General features: G+C 31.8%; 1 protein-coding gene across 6 annotated transcripts in view; it reads left to right on the top strand.

Moving 5' to 3' along the window:
- Positions 1-13,682, top strand: part of Csmd3 (CUB and Sushi multiple domains 3) — a 1,154,880-nt gene that overhangs the window by 387,759 nt on the left and 753,439 nt on the right. For all 6 annotated transcript variants that reach the window (XM_028867965.2, XM_028867960.2, XM_028867959.2 and 3 more), the window contains exon 6: positions 4,763-4,875. In XM_028867965.2, coding sequence (XP_028723798.1) covers positions 4,763-4,875 — 113 coding nt within the window. The remainder of the gene's footprint in view (positions 1-4,762; positions 4,876-13,682) is intronic.

Below are 13,682 nucleotides of genomic sequence, written 5' to 3'. Positions count from 1 at the left end.
ACAGGGAGGGAGGGAGGGAGGGAGGGAGGGAGGGAGAGAGGGATGGCAAAAAATAAAAATATATTTCTGCAGATACTTGTTGATGGGCTTTTAATTATAATTTCATTTTCATGGTTATAATAACATTAAACATTCATATATTCTGATAATTAAATATGTCCATAGTAACAGTTGCTTTTTTTTCTGCTGTGAAGATAAAATTCTATGTCTGTGACAAATTAAAGAAAGAAGAGTTTATTTGAGCTCATTGTTCCAGAGGGATAGAGTCCATCAAGGTGGGGAGGCAAAGCAGCAGGCAGGCATGAATCCCATAGCAAGAAGCTGAGAAGTTACATCCTTTCCTAAAAGCATGAAGCAGAGAAAATGAAACAGGAGTAGAGGGAAGCTTTCAGTGCTCAAAGGCTGCTGCCAGTGACATACTTGCTCTAGCAAGGACACAAAACTCTCCCCAAGGAAAGCCACTTACTAGGGAACCATATTCAAATACAAGAACCTGACATGGCCATTTCCCTTTTAAGCTACTACCCCCACATTATGTATTAAACATTAGCAACTATAATTGCTGATACTTTTTTGTACCAGTATCATACTTCTTTTCTTCTATGGCGTATGGCTCTGTAGTTTAGGATGGAGTGTTGTCAGACCTCCAAGAGTGCTCTTTCGGACTCACTGTGAAAGGAATTACAGCACAAGTGGGAGGATCTGAGTTCAAATCCCCAGAAACATATAAATAAAAGCACAATAGTTTATGTCTTTAAAATAGTGCTTGTAAGTCAAATTAGGAGGCAAGGTTAGGAGAATCCCCAGTGTCTTAAGGCATGCAAGAGTGAACAACAAAAAGAGGCCCTGATTCAAACAAGATGGAATGTACATCATGAATTTTCTTTTGACCTTCACATATAGGTGTGATCACACACAAGCATGTGCACACACATACACACTTCTCTTCCTTCCTGCACTCCCCTATACACTCAAAGTGAACTCAACTAAATGCCATCTGAGCTTGACAAGTACAAGGTAGATTTGTTTCTCAATTTTAAATTAGAGTACAGATGCTCTAACCAAATGAAAATAATGAGACAAGAGTTAAAGAATGATCATGGATGACTGCCCATGAGAATGACTGGTAAGTGAGAAATCACTGTGTAGAAACAGGTGGATTACATATTACAGAGATGTCATTGACAAAGGAGAGAAAGAGGCAAAGCAAAAAACAACAACAAAGAACTTGAGTAAACACCTTCCTTTCCTTTATTCATATATATTATTGAAACCCAGATTTTGAATAATTTTAATTATATCAATATTCTGAGCTTCTTAATCTTCATATTAAAACCATATAGCATGTATGGCATTTAGCCTAGTCAATTTTGATTGTACAATGTATTGCCTTTAATACTCAGAGTTAATCCCCTAAAACTGAAACATTTAAGCATGGAAAATTTTATTTTGTTTATTATTTTCAGAGGATACAGTTGCTTATCACAGGGAAAGCAAGGTGGAGATGTGAAATGCAAATCATAGCTGGCCAGGAAGAAGAGAGTAAAGGATGCTGGGTTTCTGTGCACCTGTTCCTTTGCCCCTGTATCACCCATGTGCTCCAGCCTATGGGATCATGCTACCCACATTCACAAAACTTTTTCTCATTAGTCAGTTAGTTCTATGTGCAGTCACCCCTATCAAACATATTGAGATTTATCCCTCAGTTTCCTATATTATTCTGAATTCATTCAACTAAACAAGGAATATTACATATCGCACCCAGCCAGTTCATACATGTCAAAGAAAATGCAAACTATTCTGTCTGGCTACCTGTACCATGCTCATGAATCTTGCTCATGACTTGCATAGGATTCTCAAGAATCAACTTATGTTGTCTTATTGCTCTGGCTAGAACTTCAAGTACTATATTGAATAAGTATGGGGAGAGCAGACAGCCTTGCCTTGATTTTAGTGGAATTGCTTTGAGTTTCTCTCCATTTAATTTGATGTTGGCTATTGGCTTGCTGTAAATTGCCTTTATTATGTTTAGGTACGTTCCCTGTATTCCTGATCTCTCCAAGACCTTTATCATGAAGGGGTGTTGGATTTTGTTAAATGCCTTTTCAGCATCTAGTGAGATGATCATGTGGGTTTTTTCTTTCAGTTTGTTTATATGGTATATTACATTGACAGACATTTGTATGTTGAACCACCCTTGCATCCCTGGGATGAAGCCTATTTGATCATGGTGGATAATTGTTTTGATGTGTTCTTGGAATCATTCCATCCATGAATTAAGTGGCTAATTTTTTTTTATTTTCCCAAATATAAATTTAAAGAACAAAAATATAAGATTCGTCCCTTTTCTGTTTTGATTATATTAATCACAGTGGCATTTCTTAAGACTATATAGTGAACTCCTTTCTAGATATGAATGAAAAAGAGTATTAATGGTTTGTAGAAGGGTTCTGTAATACATATTCTACTGCATGATATTTATGTAAGCATGATTATGCTTACAGCACAGATACACAAAGGTAACTCATATAAGTTTGAGATCAAATTCTGAGATCAACAAAAATAACTATAAGACGAGCATATGGCCATAGAAGAGCATTGTAAAAGTCCTAGAATGGAAATAGCATTCCAGATGGGTTTCAAATAAAGTAAAATTTGAAAATATTTGATAACGGTGTAAAATTGAAATTTAAATGTGTTGTTGAATGAGAACAAATAAATATGTACTTAAAATTCAATTTTGTGCCCTAATAATTTCTATTTATTAATTTTCTTGATAATTAAATCCAACATCTCAATACTACAAATTAATTAATGTACTTAATAATATGGGTTTAACATGCTACAAGAAAATCTATACTAGTGGGAAAAGTGGAAAACTTACTACTACCTAAAGTAAGAAACAAGGCAAGAAACTTCACAAGGTGCTCTCTGAGGACATAGAAGGAGATTAAGCATCTGGTTTAACCTTTGTACTTCAAAGCTGGCTTGTCTGACAATGATTAAGAGTAAGTAAATAAAGTAGAATTATATTTATTTCAGTCCTCGAAAGAAGTACATTAAAGTGTCCTGAGATAAGATAAATGAATGAATCAGAGGAGTGCAAATTGTGGCTGAACACAGGACAATTAATTTAACAAGGTCATGTGGAAGAGAATATTCCTGAAGAAAGCATCTGATCTCAGGGCCAGAGAAGAAAGGATGTTAAAACATGTAAAAGAACAAGAGAGAAAGAATGGGAGAGAGAGACAAGTAGGAGAGTGAGAGAGCTGAGGCAACAGATAGGTTTCAGAGTCATGGAGAAAATGAATAAGTATCTGTTTCATAATAACTGTATCTACGACTACTGAAGATGAGGAAATACAGATAAGTCAGTACATTTGATTTTATAGAATTATAAATGATTCTTTAAAAATTCAGTTAAATTAACATTTTAAGTGTTCTATATGTATGCTTATGCTATGTTTACATCATTTTCTTTCTTCCTCCTGTCCCAACAATGCCTTCTGTGGACTTCCATTCATGCCTTTTTCCTTTATTTATACATATAGATATATATATATATATATGTGATATATATATGCATACCTGTAAAGTGTTGTCTATTTCATGTTGCCTGTAAGTGTATGATTTTAAGGCTGACCAGTTGGTATTAGATAATGAACTAGATCATTCATTCCAGGTAAAAGGACATCTCTCAGTAGTCATTAATTTCTAGGAGACATTTATCTAGGCATGGGGCCTGCGGTGTTTGCCTGCACCATGCTGTCATGTCAACTGGTATTGTTATTGTCCAGATCTTGATTAGAGAGCAATTTGTTGAGTGTGCTGGTTATTTTCCTACAACTGGATAAAAATCTAGACATATCTGATAAGAGGGAACCTTAACTGAGGATACACCTTCATGAGATCCGCATACAAGCAAGTCTTTGGGCTATTGTCTTGATTAGTGATTCATGTGGGAAGGCCCAGATCACTGTAGGTGGTACTATCCCTAGGTGGATGGTTCTGGTTTGTATAAGAAAACAGGCCAAGCAAGGCATGAAGCGCAAGGTGGTAAGCAGGACTCCTCAATGGTTTCTTTTTTATATTCTCACATCAGGTTCTTGCTTTGAGCTCCTTCCCTGAATTTATGATAGACTTGTGTGGGCGATATAAGTTGGAATATATCCTATCCTCCCAAAGTTGCTTCAGGTCATGATGTCTTATCACAGTATTATAACTCCAACTATTGCTTTGAAATTTCATGGGTACAGTAATATATAGAAGATACAATCTCACAATAGACTTCCTTATGCTCTGGTGTTTGCAATCTTTTCAACTTCTAGAGAAAGAATCCTTTAGCCTTAGGATTAGGTTTTTTTTTTGGGGGGGGGGGAGTTATTGACTAGGATGGACATTTCATAGTCAGTTGTTCTTTGCACAGAAATGTCATAAGTATCACCATCAACTAAATGCTTAATATCTTTGTTATTATCCAGTTGATAAATCTATTATCAGTGTAAACTAGTGCAATAGAGCTGTGAATTTTACATGTAATACATGCAATGTGGTGAAAACAGAATGATTGAAATTATACTATTATACTATGATTGATTTTTGTAATACATAAATATTTTGCATTTCCTTAAAAAGTTGGCAGGATAAAGTTATTATTTTCTATATTTTATTCAGGAAGATACTTTTTGGTCCCATGTCAGTAAGAATGTTTAGTGCCGAAAAGGCTTTTTAAATTTTTATGTTGTTGTTTTTCATAATTCAGGTTGTCTGGAATGAATATACCACCACCAATTATCAGCAACAAAAACTGGCTCAGACTGCATTTTGTTACAGACAGCAATCACCGCTACCGTGGTTTTAGTGCTCCCTACCAAGGTATGTTTAATGACCACCTCTGCCTCCCTTGATGTATAAAATGATTTTGTTATGCACAACTACATTGTGTGGTCTGAGAAACGTGTCCTTAGCTTTCATGAAGAGTGGTTTAAATCAGAAAAGAATGTCATTCTTTCTAAGAAAATAATGCCATCATAACTAAATTACATATTAAAGCTCATAGATTTTTATAGCACAATGACCAAAGTGAAGAATGTTCTGACTTCTAGAATGTATTTTGCAGAAGATACATATTTAGATTTAATGAATTGCTTCAGCAGAAAGCACGCTATAAGATATTGCAGAAAACCTTTTGTTGGGAATGGGTTCTTTATCACCTTAAATCCATTTTCATACATAGTTTGTCTGTTATTGCAAGTGTAATTAACTTTAATAGAATTATTATCTACTGATTTTATTAACAAGCATAATTTTGAAAGAGTAGGCTATAATTTTTGATGTGTTACCCTGGAAAACTCATTGGGACAGATTTAGCAGGAAGATAAAGCACGAATAACAATGTAGCTTCTACAATGCTAAGTGATATTGTGTGTTCCTAGTGGACACAATGTGACATTCCACATAGAGTAAGTAAGTTATTTTACTATCCCTAGTGTATCAGCCACTGCTCAAGCCTTAGGGAACATTGCCATGGTTACATATTCCATTAAATCTTTTTTTGTTTTGTTTTAGTCTTTTAAATATTTCTTCTGATATTCTTTGATATTAAGCATTTTGTAAATTTGATATGGTGACTCTAGGTAGCTTAGACTTATTAATTGAAATAGTATCAGAACATATGTAGTCTTTTGCATTACAAATTTCAGCAATGAATATTTTGAAGGCAAAGAACCTCTGCATGTTTTAGATCAATGAGGTTTCTCTCAATAACAACAGCTTAGTATTAGTTGTATCTTGATTTTTATATTAGAGTATTAGATATTGCTATAATAAAATTTCTAGTAGAATAACTTAAATAGTTTTATAGAATATTCCATAAAGAAATTCTTCAATAACATGTCTTCATACAATAAATGAATAGAGTTTGAGTGTAAATATGCTTTAAAACTATATAATCTGCCAATTATTTCCTATAACAGAAAAATATTACCCATTACAAATTATTGTAGGTTAAAGAAAAGTATACACAGAAAAATTTACTTTCATAGCTTTTATTAATACAGATATTTATTCATGGTAATTTGAACTTATCAATTTAAACTAATGTTTCTTTTAACATTTGAGTAGAAGACGTTATCTGTTTTTCTGATCAACTTGTACCTTTTAAAAAGTGCATTTCAGAAGCCAGAGGACTTTTTTAAAAAAAGAAATAATTATTGTGGACCCTTCAATTTCTAGGTTCACCTCTGTGCTATTCTTTAGTGACCCAACTTTAGGGTTAGGATTCTTCTTCATAGTAAATTGAGACATATAGCATGGCAGGAATTTAAAAATAAGCCTCTAAGTTTTGTGGTTGATTATCTTCTTATATTAGACTCATCAGTCTTTTGGTTGGATGCCTTCTATTTAACCAATAGAAGTAGTAGCAATCATTTTATTCAAATTTGAAAACGTGAGGAAAATCAAGTCTTTCTAAAATAATGTTATTTTTAGTATAATATAATTTTATAAAACTGCATTATCAAATTGGGTTTTTTTTGAATTATCAGGAAATGGGACAAACTGCCAGTAGATTTGTATCTTTGACTACTTTCAATGTTCTGTCTTTATTCTTAAATTAACTTCAATCGTATTTTAAAGATTTAGTTTAATTTCTCCATTATTGACTGTCTTGTTATGACACTGAAAAATGATGCATAAATAAATTGATAAAAATAGAAAAGGAAGTATTTTGTGGAGTTTAATTTATTCCTATTAGCAGAAATACAAGAATCAAAAGATAGGATGATTTTAGTGTAGTATACACAAGCACACACACACACACACACACACACACACACAAACACACACACACACACACAAACACACACACACACACACACACACTAGTGGAAATGAAAATGAAGTGGCTTAAGAATGTAGAATTATGATATTACAATAATATATAATGCAAATGTTTTAGTATTGGATTGCTTTCAGTTTAATATTTCTAATTTAATTTCTAATTGGTTTTAAACATAGATTCTGTTGGAAGAGTAATTTCCCAAATCATAAGCAAATGAGCAACTCTGTATTTCATAAACAACTTCAGATGCTAATTTTTAAAGCATTAATCTGTCAGGCAGCAACAACATATCCTTGCACTCCAGGATGATCAGGGTTCTCATGCTATACTGTATTAATCTTGTATTACTAGTATCTAGCATAAGACAAATTTATAGAGAATTTTTGGGAAATCTACTTTGTGAAAGTAAAATCAAATTTCCTATAAATCCAAGACCTAATGTTTCCAATAATATTGATGAATGCATAATTTGAACTCAACGTCTTAACAGAACTCTGGATTTCCCAAAGCTGGGTATTTTACAAACAACCTTTGGTTGTTTGGTTTGATTAATCTGTGTTCTTTATTAAATACCAAGTAAACTAACTTTCAACTATTAAAAAGATAACTGTAGTTCATTAGCTACTTGAAAATTTTTCCCCAGTTAATGGAACACGCAAGTGTGTGCTTTCCCAATCAGAGCTTCCCTTAACTTGTTTTATAAGCTGCCTGCATTCTTTTTTTTTTTTTTTTTTTTTTTTTTTTTTTTTTTTTTTTTTTTTTATTAAACAAAGGATAGATCTTTTAAACAGGATTAAACAGAGGCTGGTCATTCAATGCTAGCATATAAACAGTGGCTGGTGATACAAAGCAAGTATTTATTCTTCTGTTTGACTCAAATGCACTAAGAAAATTTGTGATTTAAATAGAGTCCTTCTTATACATAAGAAGGACTTTCCCTTGAGGTCCTATACTGAACTTGTTAACTCCTGTCTAATATAAAGGATCTCCTTTCCCCACATTAATCACACTAGAAGCATCCTATGATAAGACTTTTTGTTATCTCCTCTGTGACCATTTTAATATTACTTTTATTTCATTGCATTTGTCTTTTATCTTTAAAATTAATCAACATTCCAATCTCATTGAACATTGAATGACAACACTCTCAATATGTGATAGTTCTTACTCAAATATTACATTTACATCATAAATTGTGATATTTGGAAGCATTCTTATTTGTAGGCAGCTTCATCTTATTGGTACTTGATATTCAGCAAAAATTTAAATTTTTATTTCCTTTTTCATACATGCATGATCATGCTTTAGTAGATGTGGATTTTCAGAAATGATCAACTGACTAATAGAGAAAATTTGCCACAGCATGATGTTTACTTAAACTTTTTATGTTATTGTTATGTATAAGGCTTTATTAATTGAATATAAATTACCATTACATTACATTTTTATAGTTATTCAGCATCCTGCCTTTTTAGTTTCTAATGTAAAATAATAGATCTTATAAATGTTGATACTAATATAACTATCATAGACATATAAGCAGCTTCAACATTTAATCAATTCTATGGATCCCTCTATGTTCTTTCAAGCCTATTTATTCCCTGATATTACTATGTATTATTCATCTTGTGTAGGAAAATACTCTACATGCAATTTTTTAAAGCTGCACGATCTACTAATACTCATAAATTATCTTTAAAAATTGTTAAGAGTTTTTCATATTTCACAATCAGCTAGGTATTACAGCACATATTTCTTACAGGCAATATCTATTAATTGGATAGACTTTGTAACTGCAAGGAAACTACGCTTCCATAAACCTTAGTTATACCACCACATTTTGAATGTTGATTGTTTAACTGAAAAACCCAAGCTACACTAAACCCTGATACAAAACAAAAATAACTTTGAGATATTCAACCCATATGGTATATTTGGAATGATTTTGATGTAAATGAACTTACACAGTACAAAAAAAAAAAAAAAAAAAAAAGAACAAGATTAGTTGGAAACAGTGTGACCTATTAGGGAAATGAACTGGGGACCCAAAGATGAGGATTTTGTCAATCAGTTCTCAGTATCTAAAATATATCACTTGTTCGGTATTTGAGATTTATGATCCTAATTCTCTGTATACCTTTTATTCTTATTTATTTCATTATTTTGTAATGAGTGGGTCTTCTTGTGTAGACAAAACTACACAGGCAACTTAATCACTGTTTTGTGAATTGTTTTAGCCTGGGCCTCTACATGAGAGATGCAATCACAATAGCCAGGCACACTTTTTCTATGCAAATACAGTTTTGTTTTGTTTTTTAATTTATTGGAGTAAAAAAATAAGTGAATCATATATTCAGTAAAAATGTTTTGGTAGAGTGAGATTATCCACTGTTTGGAATGAGTGAAAAAGCACATATCTCAATCAGGAGGAACAAATGCTTTAAATATTGTGACTGAATTGAATATTTCAGGAACCAGAGTTAAAAATGAAGAGTGAGAAGCTTTACATAACTCACAGTTACAATGAATCTGCCCATATTTTTTTTAAAGAAGAAAAATCATTTTTGGAACCACTTTTAAAAATATGAAATTGAATAAGTAAAACTGGGAAGAGGTTTCTTCCCCAAAACATTTTTTTCAGGTTATGTATATATTCCAGACTTAAAAGTATAAAAATAAACCAAACACATTTCAGTTATGGTGACAGGGTTTTGTCTTGTTTTTATTTTAATTTCTGCTTTACTGATGCAGTTAACCATGCATTTTAATTTTGATGGGCATAATTTTTTACTATGGTATTCTCACACATCCACTATTAACTAACTTTAATTATTAATTAATTTGAATTATTATTTATTAAGCAGGATGTAAGCTATCCCATATTGCTAGTTGCGGAATTGTCCCATATAATTTGATACCTCTGAATACTCTTGTCTCTGCTGAAAGCATTGGATCACACAGTCCATGTCTACTGTGCTTGCTATGTCCCAGTAGATTACTTTAGGGTAAATATAGTGAAGTAAGCTTTGTAGTTCTCGATGAATATACATACACTCTATAGAACATACATGTATTTCAAAAACTAATAGCTGCCTTTAAATTTCTAATAAATGGTGTTATGGGGAAATTCATAAATGATATATTTGAATCTTGTCACAAAAATCCTCCTATCATAAATACAGTAACTTCGCTATTTTAAGCTCATGGTGTAAGCTACCATTTTCTACTTCCTGAGTTCTTTGAAAACAAAAATTTTAAATTTCCTTGGTGTTTAGTTTTTGTGACTGACTTGAAATATCTTTTTTGATTTTGATATAATTACTTTTTCCAAGTATTTCAATCTTGAATAGTTATATTTATCTGGAAATTTTTTTATTGTAAATTTTATTGTAAGACCAAAAATTCAGGAAAGGAAATACACTTTTCTTCTTGCACTAGTAGCTTTTCTTGTCTCTGGAATTTATTATTTTAATTAGGATTATTTACATAAAAAGGTAATTAGGATATATTAATACTCAAAATGAGCTTTATAGATAGTTATAGGGCTGTTAAAATTAATACTAAGTATTTTTCTGATAATATTTCTTCTGGGATATAAATGAATATTTCATAGTCAGGCTAATGTAAAACATAAGACTCCTAAAAACTTAAATTATATAAAATTCATTAATTTATTTTTTAAAGTCTGTATTGTGAAAATTTTCTAGTTATACAGTGATAATTATATTTATTAAAATATTGGAAAAAACAATTTTATTTCACCATTAATAAAACACTAGCTTTTACACAAATTTTGCCCCTAAGAATTTATTTAGTAATCTCTTCATAGATCTCAAGCCTTAAATTCTGTTAGTAAATTATACACTTGTAAGGTTTACTAAATTGGCCAATTATTACTTTGTTTCTAATTTCCCATCCAAAGAATATCAAAATGAATTACAAAAAGTATTCTCATCAGAATAATATTTAACAAATGATTTCTCTCAATTCTAATAAAATATTGCCTGTTCTAGAAAAAAAATTTAGCTGCTAACCATGTCAATACTAAAAATGAAGCTTATGTATACACATATTATATATATATATATATATATATATATATATATATATATATATATATATATATATATACATGCATATATATTTATGTATGTATGTATGGGAAAACAATTCAGGAAAAATGGTTATGTACTTGAAAGGGAGCAAAGAAGGGTATATGGGATGGCTAGAAGTTACGAAAGGGTGAAAATGATGTAATTATATTATGACACCAAAAGTAAAAGCAATAATATTAAAAAATAAAGTCATGTATGATGGGGATATAACTCAGGCAGTAGAGTTCTGAGGCAGCATATATAAGGTCCACAGTTGATCCCATAAAACATGACTGTACACGCCAGTACTCTAAGCAACAACAAAGTACAGCCATGAAAACTAGAAGTTCAAAGTCATCTCAGCTCCATAAGGAGTTTCAAGTCAGACTGGAAAAGTTAACCTGCCTAAATAAATAAATTAAATAAATAAAGCAGACAATTGTATTTAGAATGAGATAGAGTTTCAATACCTATCATTATGTTAGGAAATAAAATAGGAGGTTTTAGTAGTGTTTAGGTTTTTATAATCCACTCATTCTGGTTATAGGTTGATACTACACATTGACAGAGAGACCACACAGATAGAGTGGGGAAAATCATTCACAAAACACAGGACCTTGTGGGAGTCATCTCAGGGGGATCCTGAGAAATGGATCATTTAAAATACGATTTTTTAAAATGCAGAGAGTAACAGGAAAGACAAGGCAAAATAATAAATTGAACTGAAAAATAGTAGAAATCAATATTTCAAATGTTTCTGGAGCTCTTTTGTGTATAAATTTTCATTAATTTCTAATAAGTAGTATCAATTTCTGTGACATTAAAATAAACATGAATTTGACATGACTTAGCAAGAACAACATAAATACTTCCGTTAAAAATACCAACATACCTAACATTTAACTTTGATTTGTATAAAATTTTAAGTCAATATAAACATATAGGCCTTTTTGATATTAAAAATACAAAGCAAAGTAAAATTATATTGCCTTACTTCATAATCTCACAAAATTTGTGAGACTATAGAAAAGTTTAGAACATGATTTCAATTTGTATTACTATCATAAAATATACCAAATAGTAAGTCAAGGAAGATATACTCTACTGACAGCCAACTGTTGGGTAATATTTTTTAATTGTACACTAATTGAAAGAGTAGTAATGTAATCAATTAACCAGTGAAATAGTTTTATTTATGTCACACATACAATTTTTTCTGATACAAGAAACTTAGTATGTGTTACTGTCTTTTAAGTAAAAAGTCTTTTTGTATGTATGCTCTTTTCTCAGGGTGAGTGCTAAGGGTTTCAGGATGAGAACACTACTTTTTTTCTCCTGAACACTTTTAGAGTAGCCTGTGATTCTTAATAGCAGTGGAGTGTAACCAAGGGAATGGCATAAAACATTTGTTCTCATGAACATAGTGGTTTTATTAGAGATGTTACTTTTTAGTAAATGAATTACCTGTGGGCATCCATTTTTGATGTACAGAAGGAACTCATGGGCTATTCTCTTAGCATAGTCTGTTGTCTCCTTTGTACTCCATGATATCCTTTGCATGGCCTTCCATCAACACTAGCTAAAGTTCTTTTAAGCCATACTACCCATAGATCTTTGATCTTTATTTACCATGATATCCCATAACTAAGTCCTTGTTCTCTGTTACTTCACTTGTACCTAACTGCAACTCAAGACTTATGCCAACTAAATAAACATGCATTACTATCCTTTACATTTTTACTTTCCTGAATGTGGATGTTTTTCTAAGAGTTGACATTTGTCTATGAGTTATCGATTTCAGAAGAAATGGATGTAGTGAAGCAATTCGTGTATAAGATATTGACATGGGTGTCTGTGCCATCCTTCACTAAGCCTTGTCATCCATAGAGTTCTTGAAGAAACATGCAGCTTGGAGCCATTGATATTGGATGAGTGGGGGGATTCGATCTTGTTATGTGCTAATCTTAAGTATTCAAACATTTACTGAGCCTTCCAATTTACATCCCAGTCAAAAAACAAAAGACCTATGTAAAATTGACATATTCCATTATCCCTTTCATTATACCATGACTTTATAGAAATTTAGTTTTCAGGAAGAGTTTGGAGTGATACAACGAGCTTGAAGAAGGTGGAACAAAACTGTATTTTTCCGTCTGGATTCTCAACATTCTTATTGTAGGTAGCCAATAAATAAATACTATACAAGCATACATAATGAGTTACAATTTTCAGAATATCTGCTTATGCTTCATATTACATAATCCTCACACTTCTATTTTGCCTAATTGGGTGCAAAGACCTTAGGACAAGTTACTTAGATATGACCTGCCCAAGGACACATAAAGTGGTGACAATTGGAGCTTGATCAAAGCCTGCATATATCCTGTAAAGCTCTGTGCCTCACTCTGTATTCATCCAGAGAAGGAGGCATTCATTCAGATGCTATTTGAGAAACAGCAGATTTGTCAAAAAGCATTAAGCACAAGGTCACATTATTCAGTTGCAGACACAGGTCTAAATGCTTGCAGCTCTCTAGTCCTCATCGATGTTAATATACAGATATGAACATATAGAGAGATTAAAAGTGAAATGTTGCAAAAACAATCTTCTTAAATTAGACAACATGCATTAAGCACTTTCAATATCTGTCTGAAAATAAGAATGAGAGAAACTAATGGCTATGATTATTGTTGGTAGCATCAGTAGTGTTATTATTCTTAACTGTTTGACTAAAACTTACATCAAAG

The sequence above is a fragment of the Peromyscus leucopus genome, chromosome 20 (assembly GCF_004664715.2).
Source record: "Peromyscus leucopus breed LL Stock chromosome 20, UCI_PerLeu_2.1, whole genome shotgun sequence".
NCBI lineage: Eukaryota > Metazoa > Chordata > Mammalia > Rodentia > Cricetidae > Peromyscus > Peromyscus leucopus.
Note: the sequence above shows the minus strand (reverse complement) of the source record. Positions and strands in the feature narration are given on the sequence as shown.